General features: G+C 42.2%; 1 protein-coding gene across 2 annotated transcripts in view; it reads left to right on the top strand.

Moving 5' to 3' along the window:
• The window catches only part of Sh3gl2 (SH3 domain containing GRB2 like 2, endophilin A1), a 191,273-nt gene extending 169,501 nt beyond the window's left edge, over positions 1-21,772 (top strand). For both annotated transcript variants that reach the window (XM_008838740.2, XM_008838741.1), the window contains exons 4-9: positions 4,691-4,834; positions 7,408-7,541; positions 9,277-9,435; positions 17,317-17,420; positions 18,218-18,348; positions 20,218-21,772. In XM_008838740.2, coding sequence (XP_008836962.1) covers positions 4,691-4,834; positions 7,408-7,541; positions 9,277-9,435; positions 17,317-17,420; positions 18,218-18,348; positions 20,218-20,417 — 872 coding nt within the window. In that variant the 3' untranslated portion in view covers positions 20,418-21,772. The remainder of the gene's footprint in view (positions 1-4,690; positions 4,835-7,407; positions 7,542-9,276; positions 9,436-17,316; positions 17,421-18,217; positions 18,349-20,217) is intronic.
• The last annotated feature ends 2,358 nt before the right edge of the window (positions 21,773-24,130 follow it).

Raw genomic sequence — 24,130 nt, 5'->3', positions numbered from 1 at the left:
TTCATAATTACAATTTTTTCAAGTCTAGCTGTGTACAGTTTGGGAATAATTATCTATAGCACCATCTTCTGCTTTATTTGGAAGAAATTAAACTAGTTAAGCATACTTAATTTGTTAATTAGGTAGTTGGTGTCCTAGTTTGATTTGCCATTACTGTGACAAAATACTCTGGCCAACTTGGGGAGGAAAGGGTTTATTCAGCTTACATCTCCCGGGTCACAATTCATCAGGGAGCCCAAGGTAGGAACTCAGGGCAAGAACCTGGAGGCAGGAGCTGGAGCACAGGCCATGGAGGAACGCTGCTTACTGGTTTGCTCTCCTGGCCCCTGCTCAGCCTGCTTTCTTATGCAACACAGGCCCACCTGCCCAGGGGTGGCACCACCCACAGTGGGCTGGGCCCTCCCACATCACTCAACAGTCAAGAAGATGCCCCTCAGACATTGCCACAGGCCAGTTCAATGGAGGAAATTCCCCAATTGAGGCTCCCTCAACCCAGGTGTGTCAAGTTGACACTAAAGCTATCCAGCACAATTGACCCCTTGACAACTTGATGCACAAACACATCACTATTAAACCATAACCTTTCTAATTCGTGTCCCCAAGATATGATGTTAGTATCACAACATAAGACTGTACAACCTTAAAAACCCCACAGCCCTTAAAAAATCCAAACACGTACAAGTCCATAGTCTCTTTTAAAAGTCTCTTAACTGTGGGTGGGCTTCTGTAAAATCCAAAACAAGTACTGTCTTATTTCAAAGGGAAGAATCGGGCACACATGAGCAAAACCAAAGTCCAGCAAAGTAGCTCAAGGCTGGACATCTGAGATTCACTCATAATCTTCTGGGTTCCAAAGGGTTCTGGCAACTCCACTTTTCTCACTCTGCCATCCAGAGCACACGCAGCTCATCTCACAGATCAGACCCAGGCCAGCCCCATTCCACACCTGCCACTGTCCTTGGTGGTCATCCCATGGTCCTGGCATCTCCAGAAAGCTGGGGTCTCCCCTGAAACTGAGGCTACACCTTTATCAATGGCCTCTTCTTGCCTCTTGGGCTGCAAAGCCTCAGGTTCTCTCCATGACCCCTTCAATTCTGGGGTCTTCACTGCAACTGAAGCTGCACTTTCACCTATGGCCTTTCCTGGCCTTTCAGAGTGCCAAGCCTCAGCTGCTCTCTGCCACCCCTTCATGCTTTCAACACCAGAACTATGCAGGAGACTCTTACACATTACCAAGTCCTGCTTCCAGCTTAAGATAGAGGCTTGGGTCCCCTCTGTGCACTGACCCTGAGGAAATACCTCCTAGAAAACTTCACCACAGTGATGCTGGTCTCTTGTTACTTACAGCTGATTCTTCAGCCCCAGTCGACCAGAACCCACAGCTTCTCAGAAGCTTCACAAGCCAGGCCTCCATTGTCTATAACTCTTTCAGCATAACTGTTCCAAGCTCCACAGCAACAAACTCTAAGCATGCAATGGCTTTTCCAGCCCAAAGTTCCAAACACTTCCACAGTCCTCATAAAATTACCAAGGTCGGGCCTGTCACAGCAATACCCCACTCCTGGTACCAATTTCTGTCCTAGTTTGATTCTCCATTGCTGTGACAAAATACTCTGACCAATACCAACTTGGGGAGGAAAGGATTTATTTTATCTTACATCTCCCAGATCACAGTTCATTAGGGAGCCCAAGGTAGGAACTCAGGGCAAGAACCTGGAGGCAGGAGCTGGAGCACAGGCCATGGAACACTGCTTACTGACTTGCTCCCCTGGCCCCTGCTTAGCCTGCTTTCTTATGCAACACAGGCCCACCTGCCCAAGGGTGGCACCACCCACAGTGGGCTGGGCCCTCCCATATCACTCAACAATCAAGAAGATGCCCCACAGGCCAGTTCAATGGAGGCAATTCCCCCAAGTGAGGCTCCCTCAACCCAGGTGTGTCAAGTTGACACTAAAGCTATCCAGCACAGACTTCAGCACTTCTCTAAGCATGGAACATTGTTCCAATTCCCTACCAAACTTTGAAAATGCATGTCTAGTCCATCTCACTGATTCATGAAGAAGAGCCCAAACATGTTACTTACTTTTATCTACCAAAGAATGTTCTATCAGTGCTCTATCAATGAATGTTCATATTTTAGGATGAAAGGAATTTACTCTGACACTTAAAATAATATGTGACCTCTGAAACCTGATTAATTTCTTGCACATTTCCCTCTTTGAAGTAACAAAATCTTCCCACATCTTGTGATAGGCACAACTGAAAGACAAAAATCAGCCAACTCCATAGTGACAGAATTTTCAGACCTAATGTCGTTTATCTTATAACACACTCATACTCCTTGTTCCTGAGGTCCCACCCCTAGCTGAGGAGTTATTGGCAGGTAATGGGTGACAGGAGGAGAGTCATTTTTCTTTTGGGGAGTTTGCTGCTGGTAGTTTGCACATTGCCCAGTGGATGGCCCCACACCCATATACATATGGTGAGCACTAATTGGACCCAGGTTAATAATAATAATAATAATAATAATAATAATAAGACATGAAGCTGAGAGGGAGACTTCTTGCCGAGTTCTGGGGACAGTGGAAGGGAGGTAGTTGGGGGTTGCAATATGATCAGAATACATTGCATACATGAATAAAATTTTGGAAAAAAAATAGAAAATATTATTTTAAGGAATATGGTGGAGAGCAGCTTAGAAATATACCTGATGTGACCTCTGACCTCCAGCACACATGAACACATAGTTCACAACACACATTCAAATATAAATAAGTGAATGTATAAATGGTAAGATAAGTCAAATACTGATTAAATGTCCACAAATTTTGTCACCTTGTAACTGCATGGCAGGGGATCCCTCCTCATTGCTAGCTTCCGAATAAAAACTTTAATTTAAAAAAGAAAAGAAAAGAATATACCAACATGTTCTTAAGTAATTAGTAGAATACTAACACTAACAACAGCCACATTATAGCAAATTGTTTAGCATTCTTATAAAGGCTGATCTTAATAGAACCAAGACATGGTCACAAATTAATAGCCAGCTTTTATTAAAGTAGTTCATCTTTAGATGGTAAAATGAGCAAGATAGGATCTGAGAGGACTGACCACCTCTTAACCACTGAGCCATCTCCCCAGCAATCTTCTTATGCCTCTTAAAATTTTATTGCTAAATTTCTCATGTCCACCTACCTTCTTTCCTTCTATTCTGAACTTACTTTCTGGGATTTGCTTGATTCCTTTTCATTTGTGTTTTTATTTTTCTTCTGTTTGTTCCTCCATCTTGTCATTAGTCTTAGCAGTTCTTTGAGTACTTACTGGTTGCAGGTGACTGACTGACTGACTGGCTGGCTGACTTACTGTGGCTGTGAGCACTGTGCGGGCTGGGACTCTGTCCTCAATCTCAGTACAGCTGACTACAAAAAGTCTGTGCAGGTCTATGAGTAGGTGATTATGAAGCATTTTTAATTTTTAAAATTTAACATGTATGACACACTTTTCTCTGAAAAATTGAAATGCATAATTTTTTATAGTCACCACCAGCTTTGCATTTGACATTAGTGTAATTAATGTTGCACACTATATAGTTCAAAGCTCAATGATGCTTCCCTATGAAAATCCTTCTCTGAAGTGCTCCACCCAACAGGCAATATTTCTGTGAATCACTGTAGTCTCCCATCCTGGCGTTTAGTATACACACTTTACTCTGATTTCCCCTTTAATAGACTTTGTCTTTAGTTTATTATAAACTTTGTAAAGAGGGACCTTACCTGTCTCACTTATTATAACGTCCCAGGGCAGTATTGGAGAAGCCTTTCCTCATAACTCTCCTCACTTCCACTCCAAGATTTAAGTCAAACCCTACTTGAACTCTGTGTTCAAGATCAAATACCAGCCCCCACATGCTAGAAGTACCTTTGCTTTTAGCTGTGATTTTTCCAGGGGGTTTTCATGCAGCGAGAATCCTGGACACAGTCCTAGCTTAATATGTAATCAACTCGGATAATGAATCTGAGGTTCCCAGAATCCTAGCATCAGTCAAATCACAGTTTTCAATGATTTGTTAATGAAACTACTTGTTCACTAAAACTGTCACTGTGTTCTGGGCACTTTATAAAACCAGTAATGGAAAAGAAATTGAAATGTAATCTTTGAGAAACAAAACTAATTTTAAGTTGAAGTTGTGTTTAAAAGAAGTAATTAAATCCTTTAAATGAAGTACTATTTTTGTTCCTAGTTAAAAATAGTTTTATATATGGTGGAAGTGAAACAAAGCACAGGCCCACAGATTCCTTACTTTAATCTATGGAGTAATAGAGTTGAGATACAAGGTGGGAATAAAGCTTAGAAGTCAGCATGTGTCCAGGCATTTCCAAAGAGCCAGTCCCAGAGTAACTGTCAAGGTTACTGCAAAGAATGGGGTGGGAAGCTGGCATGGTTGGCATCTGGTCCTGCAGTGCTGTCTCTTGCTTGCTGCATAATCCTCTAGGGGCTTAGGGGGAGTTTAGAGTCTGTGTATATTCGGGAGCCCACGTATTGTATGCAAGGACCCTGGAGTCTGGAAGGCAAAAGCACAGCTTTGGAGAGCTGATTGGGTATAGGCTGGTGTGTGCTTTGGTTCTCTAGCCAGCCCTCCCCATCATATTGTGTTGCATCCTTATAAAGCCTGTTCTTTCTCTGCCTTCAGCTTCCAGAGCTAAGCTTAGCATGATCAACACCATGTCAAAAATCCGTGGCCAGGAGAAGGGGCCAGGCTACCCTCAGGCCGAAGCCCTGCTGGCAGAGGCCATGCTCAAGTTCGGCAGGGAGCTGGGCGATGACTGCAACTTCGGTAAGGAGCGCTTTGTCATGCACTTCCTTTAGTCCTCTGGTGCTGGTAAGAAGCTCTGTAGCAGTACTCAGTCACTATTTCATACTTATGGGCTAAAATGTGCTTTTAGGATTGCTTATGTTTAAAGTGATTTCTCTAAGGACCCCCCTCTTCCTCTAATGGGACCACAACCTTAACAACAGTTTTGGTAGATATACCTTGGTGCTGTGGAACTTTACCAGATATGGCTGTCAGGAGTTGGGTACCTGGTACCGGTAGAATAAGCAGTCACAGCCAACTTAGTTTGATTTGACACCCTGTACCTGGATTTCTCTGGTTCATCTGTTGCTCATTTGTATATGGTCTCTGCGTAGTTAGCTTTCATTGCTGTAATAAAACAGCAACTTGGGTAGAAAAGGGTTTACTTCAGCTTACAGGGTCTTTATCAAGGGAAGCTAGGACAAGAGCTCAGGCAGGAATCCAAACACAGACCACAGATGAATTGCTCACTCCTCTGGCCTGTGCTCAGCCTGCTTTCTAACACAACCCAGGACCACCTGCCCAGGGCTGGCATCATCCAGAGTGGGCTGGCCCTTCCCACATCACTCAACAATTAAGAAAATGCCTCCCAGACATGCCCACAGGCCAGTCGGATAGAAACAATTTCCCAGTTGAGAGTCCCTCTTCCCAAGTGTGTCAGGTTGACAACTGAAGCTATCCAACACACTTGACCCCTTGTCAACTTGACACACAAACACATCACTATTAAACTATATCCCTTCCATTTCTTGTCCCCAAGATCTCATGTTAATACTAATATCACAATATAAAACATAGTACAACTTTAAAAGTCACACACTCCTTAAAAATTCCAGTGCCTTAAAAGCTCAATATCTGTTTTAAATAACCCAAAGTCTCTTGACACCTATAAAGTATAAAACAAGTAAATGCTTCTTACTCCAAGAGAAAGAACCAGGGCACAATCAGTTCAAAGTAAAACCAAAACAGAACAGTGTAAACAGCTCAGTGTCTGATATCTGGGGTTCACTCATGATGTTCTGGGTTCCAAAAGGCTTGGGCAGCTCCACTTCTCTGGCTCTGCCATTCACAGGACACACAGCTTGTCTCATAGGCTCAGGCTGGCTCCACTGCACATCTGCGGCTGCCCTTGGTGGTCATCCCACAGTCCTGGTATCTCCAGTATGCTGAGCTCGCCACTGTAACTGAGGCTACACTTGGCCTCTCATGATGCCAAGTTTGGAATTCTTTCCATGACCCTTCAGTCCTGGGGATTTTGACTAGAGTGGAGGCTGCACCTTCACTAATGGCCTCTCTTGGCCTGTCAAGATGCCAAGGCTCTCCATGACTTTTTTGATTTTGCCGCTAACCAGCATTGATTGTCCCAATAAAACAAAGGTTTCCCTTCAGTGCTGCTGGTCTCTTGTTGATTACAGTGGATTCTTCAGCCCCAGCAAACCAGAAAACCAGAGTTGCAACTCAAAGTATCACACAATGGCTGAATTTAGTCTTTGAGGGACTCTCACACTTCCCTCTGAAACTTCACAGCCCTTGGCCAGGCTGCATCATCTTCATTTTTCAAGCTCCCACAGAATAACTCACTAAGCTCCACGCACTCAACAGCTTTTCCAGCCAGAAGTTCCAAACACTTCTACCATCCTCCCCAAACCAAAATAGTCAGGTTCTTCATACCAGTGAACCACTATCCTGGTACCAGTCTCTGTCCTAGTGAGTTTCTTTGTTGCTGTGATGATACACTCTGGCCAAAAGCAGCTTGGGAAAGGAAAGGTCTGTTTGGCTTACACTTCCCCATCATAGTTCATTGTTGAGAAAAGCCAAGGCAAGAGCTCAAGCAGAACAGGAACCTGGGGACAGGAGGTAAAACTGAGAGCATGAAGGAGCACTGCTTACTGGATTGCTCCTCTGGCCTGTGCTTTGCCTGCTTGCTTAAAGAACCCAGGCCTGCTTTCCCAGTGGAAGCATCACCCACAGTAGGTTGAGCCCTCTCATATCACTCAGCAATCTAGAAAATGCCTCGCAGACATGCCTACTGGCCAGTCCAATAGAGGAAATTCCAAATTGAGGTTCCCTCTTCCCAGGAGTGTTAAGTTAATAACCTAAGCTCTCCATTGCAGTCTCTAATCCCACGGCTCCAGGAAAGACATTATTTATTATTCTTTCCTCTCCTCTGGCTCTCAGGAAACTGTACACTTGCTTTCTTTATGATATGGGAACTTCCTGGGTCTTTGGTCCCCATTCTTGGTATCTGCTTCTACTAAAAACATTGGACTGAAACTGGTACTTATCATGGAAGGCAGAGAGACTTCCCTTTAAGGAAAATATTGTGTTTGTCATAATGAAGGATATTCTTCCTTATGAGGGCCATGGTGCCGGTATCCAGGATGAACTGCAGTAAGTATAAAAGCTACTGTTGTCTTGAAAGCACTCTGTTCCTTCTTGGTCTCCGTTGTCTTTAAAAGGCACAGTCCTTACCTTGTCATCTGTGAAGGTGCAGTATTGCAAAGCCACCTCATCTTTGTTTGTCAAGGTGTAAGACTTTCATTCTCCTCTCTCAGGTCCAGCCCTTGGTGAGGTAGGAGAGGCCATGAGGGAACTCTCGGAGGTGAAGGACTCTTTGGACATGGAAGTGAAGCAGAACTTTATTGACCCCCTTCAGAATCTTCATGACAAAGATCTGAGGGAAATTCAGGTCTGTGCACATAGTCCTCTGGACAGATGCAGATTTTCATTTCCTTTAACAGCATTTTCTGGGTCACCATTCTTGCTCAGCACTGGGCACATAAATTTCAAACAACCCATGAGACACATTTAAAAGAAACCAGAAAGAGAATGCCCTTCAGCCCACAACCATGCTGCTCTTAGCATTCTGTTTGATTGCCCTGTGTAAATTTCCACATTCAGTAGTTTTGCCCAACAGTTTTTCCTCCAGAAGTTATGTCCTTGTCCTGTACCTGAGAAAATGAATAATGGGCTGGGCTGAGGTGACCCCAAAATAGTGGTTGTGCTTTTTGTTAACTTAAATACATAGTTATTGTAGTGCTCTTAAGCACGTGTTTTTATATTTTAGTGATTGTTGTTGGGATCAAGGAGGAATAACTACCTTTTCTAAAACATAAAACAGTTGAGCTATTTCTGATAAATTCAACTGGTTTTGTCTCTAACTGGCTATAAACTCAAATGCTTCAAGATAACATTCCTTCCAAAAGAACCCATGTTTAGCTGGGATAGGAGCATGAGTTGGGCATAGTGGATGCGGTGGGAGGAAAAGTCTGTCCTCCTTTCCTCCTCAGTTTCTTACCACTCCTGATTCTGTTTTCATCCCTTTCCTTCCTACTCTGTACAAACTCAGGAACAACAGAAAAATTATTTTCTCCTGCCTGTTAGCCATGGAATATTGCAGCTATTAAGAAAAAAAAGCTTTTTAATAGCCTTCTAGAAAGTCTAGACCCTTACTGCAGATCGTACAGCGAGGGATTGAAGCTCAGTGAAGGAACATTTAATGACATCTTTTGCAAGGTCCCTTCTTTTAGGGTTTGTGACTTGAGACCTGTCATAGAGAAGCTATAAGCTAAATCAGCAGTTTTCAGAAAGCTGCTTCTTGCATATAGGATAAGTGTTCAGATACAGATTTTTAGGTCCAGCCTTGGATATTCTGATTGAAATAATTAAGAATCTATATTTTTATTAAGCATATTAGTAACTCTAATAAAGTAGGTTAGTCAAAAAGGAAGAATGCCATTTTTCCTTCCTTTACCTCAGAGAAATGGGTTTTTTCTCTCCGTTCTCCTGAGATTCCATTTCTTTTGGAGAAAGAAGACTTGGTGGGAAGGGGGTCTGTTTGTCTGTCCTTTGAATATGGGGAGGGTACCTTCTTATAACTTGAGGAAAAGGCATAGTCTAGCATGGCTTTGGCCGATAAAGTCAGAAAGTAACAGTCTTATTCCCCACAATTTCTTTCTCATTCTGAAATTTTAAATTATTTTTTATTTACTGATTTTAGTATTATGTGTATCAGTGCTTTGCCTACAAGTGTTGTGTCCATGCATCCATGTCATGCAGCTGCCTGTAGAGGCCAGAAGAGAGTGTCAGATCCCCTGGAACTGGAATCAAAGATGGTTGTTAGCCACCAAGTAGGTGCTGGGAACCTAACCTGGGGCCTCTGCAAGAGCAGTCAGTGCCCTTAACCACTGAGGCATCCTTCCAACCCCCATTTTGAAATATTTTTAAAGATGCCCTTCCATAGTTAGCCTTTGGAAGCATCTGCCTCACTGATGCATGCGTCTTCATTTTTCTGGTGACATGCTGTTTCAAACAGAGCCTGTCTTATTTTGGAGGCTAATAGGAATGAGAGAGAAATGAGCTGCAAGCAGAGCTTCCATAAGTCGTCTCCTACCATATCCCTGCCCTTGATTTTTTTTTTCCAGCATCATCTGAAGAAGCTGGAAGGCCGACGCCTGGACTTTGATTATAAGAAGAAACGACAAGGCAAGATTCCTGATGAAGAACTTCGTCAGGCTCTGGAGAAATTTGATGAATCTAAAGAAATTGCTGAGTCAAGCATGTTCAATCTCTTAGAGATGGATGTAAGCTACTCTCTTGTGTATTGTTTAATTTTATTGTTAAGGCACAAGAGTGATGTTAAAATATAAAGCATTTTAAATGCTACTGTCTGATTATACTATGTGATAATACATAGTTGGCTACTTCTTTTGAATAATTTGTCATAAAGTAGACTTAGAAATGGTAAGTTTATTTCCTGAATTCCTATAGCTTGATTTAACTACAATTTTGTTTATTAATGAATCTTAAAGTATACTAGTAGTACAGAGATAAAGAATGTGGTAGTCCGTGTATAAATCCAACACTTAACTACTCTGGTTTGCGTTTACATGGGTCTTATGCATGCTGTCACCGTTGCTGTAAATTCAAACCAGACAAAAACTCAGCATAGAAGTGGTAAAATGGGCAGGAAGCCCCAACCTTAGCTAAGGAACTTTTGGCAGCTGGTCACTGATAGTTGAGGGAGAGTTGGACTTCTTTTAAGGGACTGATGCTAGATAGGCTGACCAGATTCCAGTGAATGAATTCACACCAAGGGACATCTGGGGACACAAACATGATGGCCCTTAATATATATGACAGAATGCATGAAATCTGTTGGGGGATTGTGTGAAATGAGGTGGGTGCAGACAGGGAAGGGGGTCCAAATATGCTGAGGATGTACTGCATGAAATACACAAAAATTCAATAAAAATATATAGTAAAAAAAGCCACTCTTAATTAAATATATAGCATATTGACTTGCAATTATGTAAGACTAACAAAAATATTCAGAACTTCAGTATATGAAATAATGAGGATTGTTTGTGAAAGTAAGGTTGACATTTTCATTAAAAACAAAAAAATTGTAGTGAAATAGATGATTATAGTGTCTATATGTAGCCATTATATTCAGGGCAGAGTTTGGGTGGCTTAAAGCTGTGTTCACATCTCCAGAATACTAAATTGTCACTCATGGCTTTGAACATTAAGTTTTGTTGAGCTCTTCCTTACTCTACTTATGTAGAGAGACCTGAAAAGCCAGTTTCCCCATCCTTATTCATATGCCTACTAACCCATCAGTTGTTGACACTCTGCTTGGATTTTTATAGGTTTTATGTAGTCCTTGCTTCCATTAGTCAGGAATTTGCAGAGAAGCAAAGCCATGAGAGTGTATAGACAGAGATAGACATAGCTGGCTGGAGATAGAGATGGGAGAAGGGATTATCAGAGAAACTGTTTATTAGAAAGACTACTGAGACTCAGAAGTGTTACATACACATCCTATAAATGTTGGAGACCCTCTCCTTGGGCCTTGGCCCCTTCCTGCTGAGGCTACAGAAGAATGACTAGGTGCGGTGAGTTACGTAGATCCCACCACTGCACCCAATGCCCTGCTTTGAGACCACCCCCATCCCACTGCACCATAACTCATTCCTCCTCTGCTCTCTAGTAAGAACTAGCCCGTCTGTTTCCACCTGGTCTCCTTGGGCCTTGGCCCCTTCCTGCTGAAGCTGCCAGCAAGTACCAGAATAGCTGGAAGAGTCAGACACCCCCCATAGTAGAAAGTCAAGAAGAGAACCTGAAGCATAGACAAACTGACTCTTCATACCCGACAGGAAAACAACCAAGCTACAGCAGCAGTATCAACAGAATCAAACTTCAACTCAGCAAAGGCAGGCCTGACTTTCACAGCAGATACACAATGAACAAAAGAAACCCATGTGCCCAACCACAACTAAAACACACAAATATGAAAACCAAAACAATATGTCCCCACCAAACCCCACAGTCCTGTTGAAGTGTTCTATGAGAACTACCTACAGGAACCCCGGGAGACCGAATTTAAAAGAACAATTATAAACATGATCAAAGAATTCAGTGAATTTAAAGAACACATAAAAACTCAAGAACTCGAAGAGGATGGAGATAAAGCCCTGACAAAAGCAGAAGAAAGTACAAATGGACAGAAGAATGAAATGACAAAGACAGCTCAGTATTTGAAAAGTGAATTCAGGTCATCTTAATCATCTTTATACACCCATCCCACTGGCACCCTCCCATAGTCCCCCCACCCCCCACCCCTGACTGGAGCCCATATACTTGGTCATCCCTGTAAAGCTCACTGAGTTGTCAGTGTCCCCAGCCATTCCCCAGTGGAAGTCCATCTACTAAGCTAGTCAGCCTATCTAGAGTCCCTTGTTTTAGGAAGATCAGCTCTTCTTCATCTAGCAGCAATCAATTGCCAGCATTCCTTCAGCTAAGATTGAGGTCTGCTATTCATTTTCTTAGTTCTATGCTGGGTTATTGTCTGCCTGAGTTTGCATGGGACTTGTGTATGTTGACACCATTGCCATAGAATCGTATGAACAGGTTCCCAGGACCTTGTAGGACTCTGTTTCCATATGGTCATGCACCTGCTCCCTGGCTCTTATAATCTTCCTACTGCCCGCACCCTTTCAAGATGGTCCCTGAGCCTTGGGTGGGAGAAGTTTAATAAAGGGATCCTGTCTAAGGACCAGCATTCAGCAGACTCTTGATCTCTACACATTGGGCTATTTGTGACCTTTGTATTCCTGCTCTCTGCAGCATGAGGAAGCTTCATTATTGAGAACTGAGAGGTCCCTTAGTGTCCTTCATTATCCCTGTTCTATGTTTCATGAGCCTTAAGTGTAGAGGTTTAGGCCTGGGCAATTCATAGACAATGTCTGCATGTGACCAGTTGTGGTACTTGATAATAGTCTCTGAAGTAATTCAGTAAAAAAGAAGATTATATGTGGTCAATTATCACCCACAGGAACTTAAACATTAAGGATCAAGAGATAACATTAAAAAACCCAACATAAACTAAACTCATTTTGGCAAGAACAAATGCTTCAGACCTATGCGTATGATAGAACTGAAACTGGCAGAATTTCCAAGGTTCTCAGGAAAATATTGTAGACATTAAATAATTTTAGTGATAATCCCCCCCAAAAGAAAAGTGAATTCATGAAAGAGAGAAATATTGGGGAAAACTGAAGCTGAAATGAAGAGGGAACTGAACACCTCAGTAAGCCAACAGGAAAAGACAAGAAAAAGCCTCACCAACAGAATGAATGAAATGAAAAACAATATCAAGACTCGATAAAGTTGAAGAATTGAACTGCTCAAGCAAACAATATGAGAAATTTTAAATAACACAGGAACAAAATTTGCAGGAAATGTGGGACACCATGAAAAGACCAAATTTATTCATCACAGGCATAGAGGAAGGAAAAAAAAACTGTTCAACAGCAATGACCAGTTCTTCAACAGGATTATTTATATGAGAAAATTTCCCCAAACTCAGGAAAGACATACCCATACAGATACAAAGCACACAGAAGACCAAATAAACAGGACTAGAGCAGAAACTCCCCGTGCTGCATCATGGTAAAAGCACCCAGTGTAGAGACAACAACAACAACATACTAGAAGCTGTGAACGAAAAGCAGGTGACACATAAAGGAAAAGCCATCAGAGTTACAGCTGACTTTTCAGTGCAAACTATAAAATTCCAGAGAGCCTGGACGGAATATTCCAAATTCTGCCAACCTAGAATACTTTACCCAGAAAAATTGTCTATCATAGTCAAAGGCAAAAGAAAAATCTCCCATGATACAAATAGGCCGAAAGAATTCGTGTCCACCAAGCCAGCCCTACAGAGACTACTCAGAGCAATACAGAGGACTGAAGAAAGGAAGGACCATACCCAAGAGGTTACAGAAAGAAAACAAAATTACAGACACAAAATATGACCAAAAACACAAATTAAAATGACAATATCCAATACACATCTCTCAATAATAACTTTAAATATCAATGACCTCAATTCTCCAGTCAAAATGACATAGGCTAGTTGGATAGATTAAAAAATAAAATCCATCTCTTTTTTTCTTATAAGAAACTCATCTTCAAGGATTGGTACCACCTTAGGGTAAAAGTATGGAATAAAATATTCAAAGCAAATGACATCAAGAAACAAGCAGATGGTTCTAATATCTGACAAAATAGACTTCATATTTAAGACTTCATATTTAAGTTAATCAGAAGAGAAAAGGTTACTTCATTCTGACCAAGAAGGCATTACAATCATGAATATATAAGCACCAAACTCTGGTGCACCCAGTTTCATAAAACACTACTACAGGACTTCAGGACACAGATTAACCCCAACTCAGTAATACTAGGTGACTTCAATACTCAAGTCTCTCCAATAAACAGATCTACTAAACAAAAATTAAACAGAGAAACATCTGAATTAAATATCATACATCAAATGGACCTAACAGCATCTGCAGAATATTCCAGCCAAGCACCAAAGAATACACATGGAAGTTTCTCTAAAATAGACCACATATTGGAGAACAAAACAAACCTCAACAAATACGAAAGAATTGAAATAATTCCATGCATTTTGTCAGATTACAATGCAATAAAGCTTAAAATCAACAGCAAAAGAAACTCTAGTAACTATATGATCTCATGGAGATTATAAGTAGCATACTCCTGAATGATGAATGGGTCAAAAACGAAATCAAGAAAGAAAGAAAAGTATTCCTGGAACTGAAATGAAATGATAACAAAACCTCTGGGACACGTTAAAGGCAAATCTAAGAGGGAAGTTTATAGCTCTAAGCACAGAAGAGGGAGCAGAAAGATTCTAAGAGCCAGAGGTTGTGCATGACCATAAGGAAATAGTCCCCCAGGCTTCTGGGAACTTGTTCATATGAACTTACAACATGGTGACAGCATGCACAGGACCCGTGCAAACTCAATCTGACAAAAACCAGCGTAGAACTAAGGAAGTGAGCAGGAGGCCCCAGCCTTAGCTGCAGAACTATTGGCAGCTGATCAATGCTTGGTGAATGAAAGTTGATCTTTTTTAAGGGAGTGACATTAGACAGGCTGAACAAGCTCCAGTGGATGAACTCACATTGAGGGACATCTGGTTACACGAATGGATTGAAGACCTCTTAATGTGAAGCCAGAAATGCTGAAACTGTTAGGAGAATACATAGGCAGTGCCCTACAAGACATAGGTGCGTGATCGGACTTTTTAAATCAGATTCTGAACTTTTTAAACTAAACCTCAGTCATTCAGGAATTAACGTCAACAATTGATAAAGCAAGAAATCAAATGACCTAATTAAACAGTGGGCTGTGGATCTGAGCAGAGAGCTATGCAAAGAAGCAATAAAATGGCTAAGAAACACCTTTGAAAGTGTTCGGCATCCTTAGTAATTAAAGAAATGTAAATCAAAATTCCTTTAAGATTTCTTCATCTAACCCCAGTCAGAATGGCCAAGACCAAGAGTACAAATGACACCACATGCTGGCATGGATCAAGGAAAGGAGAACCCTCACCTACTGTTGGTGGGATTGCAAACCGTGGAAATCAGTATGGAAAACTCAAACAGCTGAAAATAAATCTACCATGTGATCTTGTTACACCACTCCTTGGCATACACCCAGATGAACTCATCCTCCTACACAGATGCTTTCACGGCCATATTTGTTGTTGCTCTTTTCACAATAGCTAAGAAATGCAAACAACCTAGTATCTCTCAGTTGATGAATGGATAATGAAAATGTGGTAAACATTAGAGTTCTACTCAGCAGTAAGAAAAGATGAAATTATGAAATTTGCAGGTAAATGGATGGAACTAGAAACTGTTTTGCTAAGTGAAGTAATACAAACTGTAAAGTCTAAGAAACAACAGTGAGTGGCCCAGCAAACTATCTCTGTTGGTGCAGTAGTGGCACTTTTCTCTTGGGGACAGTCAGCAGCTGTCTACTTGGAATTAAGTCCTGCTCAATGGGAGTGAACTTTTGTGTGGTACTGTAAACATAGCCAAATACACATGACTAGAGACATCATAGATCCTTGAGAAAAACCTACTTTTGCCATATCCCTAGATCAATATAATTTCTTACTGTAGTCTAAATATACATCTTCAGCCCTAAATGCCACATCTTTAGTGTAACCTCTACACATAAATTAATGCATCTCTCAATTCTTATCCAAAGAGGTTTCCTTATGCAGCAGATAATGATTAACACAGAAACCCACAGCTGGCCAATGTGACTAGAACGAGAGGCTGTGTATTCTCCCCTCTTATTAGTACATCTGTTTCATGGTTCTACCTTAGTAGGCTCAGGGATCATTGCAGAAGAGGGGACAGAAAGATTGTAAGAGCCAGGGGTGTTGGATGACCACAGGGAAATAGTTTTCCAGACAGCTGGTCAGTTATTCACATGATCTCACAGCAGCGGTGACAGCATGCACAAATCCATGCAATCTTAAACCAGACAAAATCCCATCATAGACATGGGGAAGTGGGTTTAAAAAGAAACATCCCAACCTAAGGAACTTTTGGCAACTGATGGCTGCTGGGGGCTTGAAGAGAGACTGTCTCTTACAGGGATGGGACTCTTGGTCCTTGTCCAGGCTACAGTGAATGGATCCATGCTGAAGGATATGTGAGGATACAAATCAGACTCTATAGGTTGTATTGTATATATAGTGAAGTATATTGAACTGGGTGGGGGGCAGCAGACAGAGGTTCAGGTAGGGGAAGGAATCTAAATAATATCAAATATTGTTGTATGGAAATTACAAAAATTTCGGTATAATTTTAAAAATCAATAGAGGAAAACTTTGAGTTTAAAATGTTGGAGAACCAGGGACACTGGTAACATGGCTCAGGCCAAGTCCAAAGGCCTAAGAAGCAGTGGAGTTGATGGGTTAACTCATTCTGAGACCATAGGCCAGAGAACTGAGCAGAGGTGGGGAGCTACTGGTCTGAGTTCTAGAGTCCAAGTCTAGAGAACCAGAAGCTTTGACCCCTGTGTGTCCAGTCCCCAGGAGAGGGCTCTCAATGGGTTGAATTGAACCTACCTTATTAGATAAGAGCAGAACCTCCTCATTAAGTTCTCTGATTCAAATGTGCGTCTTGTCTGAAAGCACCTCCACAGACATGTGCAGGGATAATGCTTTGGTAGCTGTTTGAGTGTCCTTTAAAGCAGTCATGTTGTCACCTAAAATTAGTCATCACATTACTTACATTGATTGGCAGGGGAGGCATGTTAAACATGTGTGGTCCTTCCCACCACCCAGAGACAGTACAGGTTTATCTACAGACAGCTTTAACTACTCAAGTGCAATACTGTGGGAAACCTGAATTAGCATGCTTTCTTAAACCCTAGGTCCTACCCTCACCCTCAGACTCATGGGCCAACATTCATTATCTTTGGTGACTTGGAGGCCTCTACTCAGCTACATCAACACAGCACAAGACTCCAAAACTAAGGATGCTTAGACTGTTAGAGCTGGAATGAACTTTAAATGCCACTGGATTGTATCTGACCCCATTAGATTACAGGTCAAGCTAAGAGGTCAAGAAATGTTCTACCATACTATTCTGCATCCCATGGTGCCTGAAGTGAGGCATCAATTTTCCCATTTTTCACTAAAAGCAGTTATTAGCATGAAAAGCGATGTTTGGGTTGTGTATTGGCTCCTGCAGTCAGGGAACAAAGCGTCCTTTGGCCAGCAAATCTTTTTCCTAAGGGTATTGGTGAAGGAAACCTAGCAATTAGGTTTATAATTATGTATGAACATCTTTAAAGAAAACAATGTGATCCTCTCAATGATAATTACTAATGTTGCTTCTTCTCATCATACAACATACAGGGTTCCAAGCATAAGGATGCTCTCTTATCCTTAATCAACCAGAAACCTATAGAACTGTGTGTGTTAGCGTGACTTGCTACACAGTCATCAGCCTCATCAACACTTGGGCTGTGTGTTGGGGAAAGTACTGCTGTGTGCATGCAACAGTAGTAGCCGCTTCAGAGCAATGACCTGCTAACCGAGGTGTGATTTCCCCATCCATCTACAGATTGAGCAGGTGAGCCAGCTCTCTGCACTTGTACAAGCCCAGCTGGAGTACCACAAACAGGCAGTGCAGATCCTGCAGCAAGTCACTGTCAGACTGGAGGAAAGGTAAGTTACAGTTCGCCCAAGTTTCTCAGCTGTGCTCTATTGATACGAAGTGATGTGCAAAGAAATGAAAATAACGAAATGTGTTTGGAGATCAATTTCTGCCCAAATCCTGGATGATCCTTTGCGGGCACCTTGTGGATTGCTTGCTTTGATTTTTGTCTTGTGCTTTGTTTTACTTTCTTTTGAAACTAGACTTGGATTTATGGAAGAAGGATGTGTAGATTATTTCTGCCACAGATAGTATACAGGATGCTTCAGATGATGGTGAATGTGATTTGCTGAGCATATAATCTGTGTGGGTACCAAATGCATATGATCAATTTAAAACAGCCCTGTAGACCTAGCAGATGAGTAAACTGGGGTTCAGGGAGGTGAAATGAGGATCGAGAATCTCACATAGTGGCGCAGCTGGGGCGCACAATAAAGCGTAACCTATTTGGAAGCCCATGTTCTTTTCACATCTTGTTTGGTTTTTTTTCAATGATAATAAAGCTGACAGTGCTCAGACATGTGCCCTAGATAAACATCACCACAAGCTATAGTTGTTTTCTATGTGAATAGAAATGTGGGGCACAACCTTCATGGATATGTGCTGTGACCCTGCATTATAATACAGGTGTGCTTGACCAATTAAGATTGTATTTCCATAAACCCTAAGTTGAGAGAACAAAGCTTGGAGAACAGTACACTGTAGAATATTGGTAAGTGACCCCAAGCAGTTGCTGGACTTTATTACTTTTTTCACATTTTCAATTAACTAAATAATCCTCTCATCACCCCTTTTCTTGTTGATATAGAATAAGACAGGCTTCATCTCAGCCAAGAAGGGAGTATCAGCCAAAACCACGAATGAGCCTAGAGTTTTCCACTGGAGACAGTACTCAGCCCAATGGCGGTCTCTCCCACACGGGCACACCCAAACCAGCAGGTAAGGCGCTTAGGCCATAGATTCCTTCACCTGGGTGTTGGGCGCCCCATAGACAGTGCTCAGAAATTCTGACAGCAGTCCAGTGTGCCCGCACGACAACTGTGATCCATCTCTCAGGGGATGGTTTGTCAGGTAAAGATTCTTAATGGAACCGTTTATCCTTGCTTCATTGACTGACTTGCTTCCCTTTCCTTGTCTGTGGGACTTAGCACTCCCCTTTTCTCTCATGCTGAGCCGTCAGCACACATGGACCGCCAAACTGTCATGTTTGCTCTTTACCCCTTCTTTGTGATTGCAAATCGCATCAACTCAGCAGTTAGGCACTGGAGATACCATCTTTCCTTCTGCCTTTCTGTCCTGTGAATCTACTCAGCATGGGACGAATATCCCTGGACAGTGCATGCCCACATGCGTCCCATAGCACTCACAGCCGCCCCAGGAGCAGCTGTTTGAATACATTTGCAGATGGATAGCTTTCAAACCTCAACACTGCTAGGTGTCCTTTTCTGCTCCCCACCCCAAACAGTTCATTAAGTGTGACTGGAGCTAGGCATAATGAAAACTTTCTTCTCTTCGGAATATTGATATATGTGCCCACTAATGCATTCTCTCCATTGCCATGATCACATCCTACACCTACATGAAAATTAGACCAAAGCTTGCTTTTCAGACATTTCCAAGTATGAATTTGATTATAGAAGTGGGAATCCACCTGACACTGGATATGGATTTTAAAGACATGCAAGTTTATCCCTTTTTCTCTATACCCCTTGTGCTAAATATATACTGCAGTAAAAACCTTTTTATAGAGGCTGCTAGGCTATGATGAGCCAGCAGGTGGCGTTCTCTCCACAGTTGAGTACCCAGTGTGGGGCCCACACAGCAGTGACTCTGAAGTTAGCTGCCTGTCATGACCAGTCATGTAAATTATCTATGACTATACTTCTCCTTGTCCAGAAACTTGCCGTATTTCATTTTTAACTTGATTTCTCTGACTCAAATTAAGTTACACTTTTCCTTTAAGACATCTAGTTAGTCCAGACCCATATACACTTATCTGTATTCATGTATGTGCATACTGTATTATTATATTTACTCATTTCTAAATAGATACATATAGACATAGAGTTTCATCCTTTATTAATTTGTGCAAGGCAGATTTCATGATTCTTGTGTGCTGTAGCTCTCACACAGTATTTGTGTTTATATGTGCAACAACTTATCGAATATGTTACATGACTTTTCTTTACATCATCTCATTTAATAGACTTAACAGTATGAAGAAAATTCTGTTGATTCCAGTTTTAGACAGAGAAACAGCATAAAATGCTTAGAGCCAGATCACACAGAAAAAGAACTCAAGGCTAGTGTTTTATAGTGTTTTGTTCCCTCACAGCAGTTTTCTGGAGTGTAGAGTTGGTATTCTGAAGAGAGAGAACTAACCTATTATTCTGAGGTTTCCCAGTATTTTTTGTGCAATTAACTATACTATTTTGAATGTACAGACATTTAAAAGTGCTAACATGAATGGATTTTGGCTGTGCCTGTTGTTAACTCTCATTCATTGTAAACTCTAAGTCACTGGTCTCCCATCTCTGGACATTGTCAGGAAGATAAACTTAATGAACTCTGTTGTGCTTAGCACAAGAATGCATATGATCACTTTTCAAGCTGGAAATAGAAAACAGAAATGTCCAACAACTCCTGAAAATCTAACAGGACACTGGTAGGAAGCAAGATGCCCTCACAGTGGAAACTGGAGGAAGAGGCAGTTTCAGCCGGGAGGAAAGAAGGGGAAAAGAAAGCAGCAGGCAGTAGGCACTGTCAGTTAGATGCTCTGTGACCTTTCATGTTCTGTCTTATTCTCAGGTGTCCAAATGGATCAGCCCTGCTGCCGAGCCCTTTATGACTTTGAACCTGAAAATGAAGGGGAACTGGGCTTTAAAGAGGGTGATATTATCACACTCACCAATCAGATTGATGAGAACTGGTATGAGGGGATGCTGCATGGCCAGTCTGGCTTTTTCCCCATCAATTATGTAGAAATTCTGGTTGCTCTGCCCCATTAGGATGCTGTGCTGGCTGGCTCACCTCCTTTTGACCCAGATAGTTACGTTTAACCACTGCTTTGGTAATGCTGCTTACAACACACCTTGAATGCAGGCCGCAGTGGACCAAGTCATCAAGCCCATACGTGTCTTGGGTTGGCTTGTGTATTCCCAGAGGAGGCATGGTGATGGATGGTATCTTCCAAGCCCAGTGGGCCTGGCATGTGCTTCCAAACACCATCTGAGACTAGCCAGTTGTCCCAGAACTGCTGTTTACACAGTCTCAGGAGGCTGTGGTTTCTTAGACTATGACCATGAGCCACAACACAGAACAACCATCCCAAACTGAAGATATTGTCTGTCACCCAGGGACCATCTCAAGGTCTCAAGTTTTCCATTTACACAGAAGAAAGTTTTCTTTTACACTTTCCTTTCCCAAATATGTGAGTTACAGAATTCTTGAAGAAAACAACCCTCACCAGCCAATTATCTACTGATCTAAGCAACTTAGTCTCTTGATGCCATCAGTAGAAAAGTACCAATTGTCCAAAGCACCTTAGTTCCTCTATTTATGCCTGTTCCTGGGATATAGCCAGTTTTCTTCCTTCCCTGCTATTAAAGCACTGGGCAGGGCCAGGAGCCCTATTCATTTCTGAGTGAGCAGGTGAGCAGTTGGTACATTGTCTGAAAAGAGAAAATTCTCAGTTAGGATGAATTGGGAACAGGTCTGGTTTTCGACATGAATTCCTTGCTGTACAGAAGTCATGTGTATATTTAGATCATTTCTGAAAGGTATGGGAAGGGGGAACAACTATCTTCCCTTCAGTTCTGTTTATGAATTAATACATTCCCTGAGTCCATTTGGCTCAGAGTTAAGCAGAGAAACACTAGTAACCATTTCCCACCACTTCACAGAATAGTGATGGTTGCACCTTTCCACTTTATGCCCTGTGTGTGTTCCTTGAACATTGTTTGTGCATATTCTGCCCTCAATGAGGACCAAATAAAGATGATTTTTGTGCTTAGTGGTTTAAGGTATGTGGCTGCATATGAAAATCTCCTTTCCACTTCTGTCATTACTTTAATGCCTCACCCTTCTATCCCATCTTCATTTTGTCTATGCAGTGCTGTGTAAACTTATCAGAGTTGTTATTTTGTTTTGTTTGTTTTCTTTCTCAGTCATGGAAGTCCTGTTAGGTACTCAGAGTTCTATTTATCTAGCTGTACAGATTCTTTCAGAGGTTTAATGTGCTGCCTTGGATACGCCCCCTGAGGTAGTGGATCATGTGGAGTGAAAGGCAAACCTTACTGCTTAATGTATAAACTCTCATCCTGGGAAGCATTATTGTTTCCAATAAATACTGCTGGAGACAAAACAAGAGGCTCAGCTTCTTTCTTTCGTGTCAGTTCTTTGGGTCTGACAGTGGGTGGATTAGGGCTGTCTTAGTCTCCATCGCCTTTAGATGCAGCCAAACCAGACCTGGTTCCAATTTCATATCCACCTTGCTCCACCTAGGGGGAGGTTCAGCAGCTGGAAGTGAGCCAGTCTGGGCGCTGGCAGCTCCGTAATCCCAGGAAAGAGAAGGACATAGGAGAGAGGGCAACTAAGGAAAGAGACAGCTTGAAGTTAATGACATACTGTCCTAGCTTGGTTTCTCTATAGCTGTGATAAAACACTGATCAAAACCAACTTGGGGAGGAAAGGGTTTATTGGACTTACACATGCTAACTACAGCTCATCCTTGAGAAAGCTGGGGCAGGAACCTGGAGGCAGCAACTGAAGCAGGCTATGAGGAACATTGTTCAATGGTTTCTCCCCTGGCCTGTGCTCAACCTGTGTTCTTATATAACATAGAACTACCTTCCCTGGGGTGGCACAGCCCACAGTGGGCTGGACCATCCCACATCACTCAACAATCAAGAAAATGCCTCATACTCATGCCCACAGACCAATCCAATAGAGGAAACACCCCCAATGGAGGGTGCCTCCTTCCAGGTGTGTCAGGTTGACACTAACGCTATCCAGCACAGTTGATCCCTTGTCAACTTGACACACAAACATATCACTATTAAACATAATCTTTCCATTTCTTGTCTGTAAGATCTCGTGTTAATAATGTTGCAGTATAAAACAGCACAACTTTAAAAGTCCCACAGTCCTTAAAACTTCCAATACTTTAAAAGTTCAGTGTCTCTTTATAAGTCTCTTAGCTGTGGGTGCCTGTAAAATCCAAGTCAAGTTACATACTGTCTTATTCCAATAGGGAAGAACTGGGCAAAGTTAAATAAATACAAAATCCAGCAGTGTAGCTCAATGTTGGGCATTTGGAATTCAGTCATGATTCTGGGATCCAAAGGACTCATTCAGCTCCATTTCTCTGGCTCTGCCATCCACATTTCACACAGCTTGTCTCATAGGTTCAAGATGGTTCTGCCCCACACCTGCCACTGGCCTTGGTGGTTGTCCCATGGTCCTGGCATCTCCAAATATGCTGGGGTCTCTATTGCAATTGTATTTTCACCAATAGCCTCTTTTGGCCTCTCAGGATACCAAGCCTCAGATTCTCTCCATGACCCCTTCACAATTGCCTTCAACATCAGTTCCACCTGGGAGTGTGGCCAAATCTGCTGCCAGCTTGAGGTGGCGCTCCAGGCCCCTCTGTACCACAGCTTCTGTGTGTTGACCCTAAGGAAATGCTTCCCTGGAGATTTTACTTCAATGATGCTGGTCTCTTTTTTTACTCCTAAACATAATTTTCATTCATTCATTTTCATTCATTCATTCATTCATTCATTCATTCATTCATACATACATACATACATTTTTCAGTGTATATGTTTATTGAATTTTTGTGCGTTCATACAATACTTCTTAATATTTAGATCCCCTCCCCTACCTGCAGCCCTACATAGGATTTCATGCATTCTTTCCTATATTTTAAAGCCTGTCAAATCAAGTCTGTGTCTCCAGATGTCTGTTGGTGTGAGTTCATCCACTGGAGCCTGGTCAGCCTGTCTACTGTCACTCCTTAAAGAAGATTGACTCTCCCTCATCCCTCATTGATCAGCTGCCAATAGTCCTTCAGCTAAGACTGGGGATATCTGTAGCTCTGTGCTGGTTTTTGTCTGATTGAGTATGCATGGGTGTTGCTAAAATTTCTTCTGGGAGGCACAAATGATGTCTGGCCCCCTCCTCCGTTCGTCCCTATGGCAAACTGAGGTACAGTTTCACCAAACAAGTGAGTTTATTGGGCTTACTTAAAGGTCAGTGGGTGAGGGTTTACTTACAGGAGTATGGGTGCTCCTCCATAAGGCCACACTGGAAAGTGTCCACCCAGGCATGGATCGGGACCTCCCCACAGTTGTGCAGAACTCTACAAACCCCTCCCTATGGCTTCCTCCACTATAAACCCTTAGTCACTCCCCTCATGCAACTAGGGCCAACCAGCTGGTTGATCGGGAGATGTGGCTGACTGTCCTTGCCCCTCCTTTCTTGCAGAGAATCAACAGTCAACAAGTTTGTGATGATCCTAGGCAAATGGATGCAACCAAGCTTGGGAAGAAGGCATCTATCCATAGCTTGCTGGTTGGAGGACAGCACTATGCAACAATGGGTCTTATGCATGCTGTCACCATTGCTATAAGTTCACATGAACAAGTTCCTGAAAGCTTGGAAGACTGTTTCCTTATGGTTATGCACCACCCCTGGCTTTTACAGTCTTTCTGCCTCCTCT

The sequence above is a fragment of the Nannospalax galili genome, unplaced genomic scaffold, assembly GCF_000622305.1.
Source record: "Nannospalax galili isolate Female #2095 unplaced genomic scaffold, S.galili_v1.0 scaffold219, whole genome shotgun sequence".
Classification (NCBI taxonomy): Eukaryota; Metazoa; Chordata; class Mammalia; order Rodentia; family Spalacidae; genus Nannospalax; species Nannospalax galili.
Note: the sequence above shows the minus strand (reverse complement) of the source record. Positions and strands in the feature narration are given on the sequence as shown.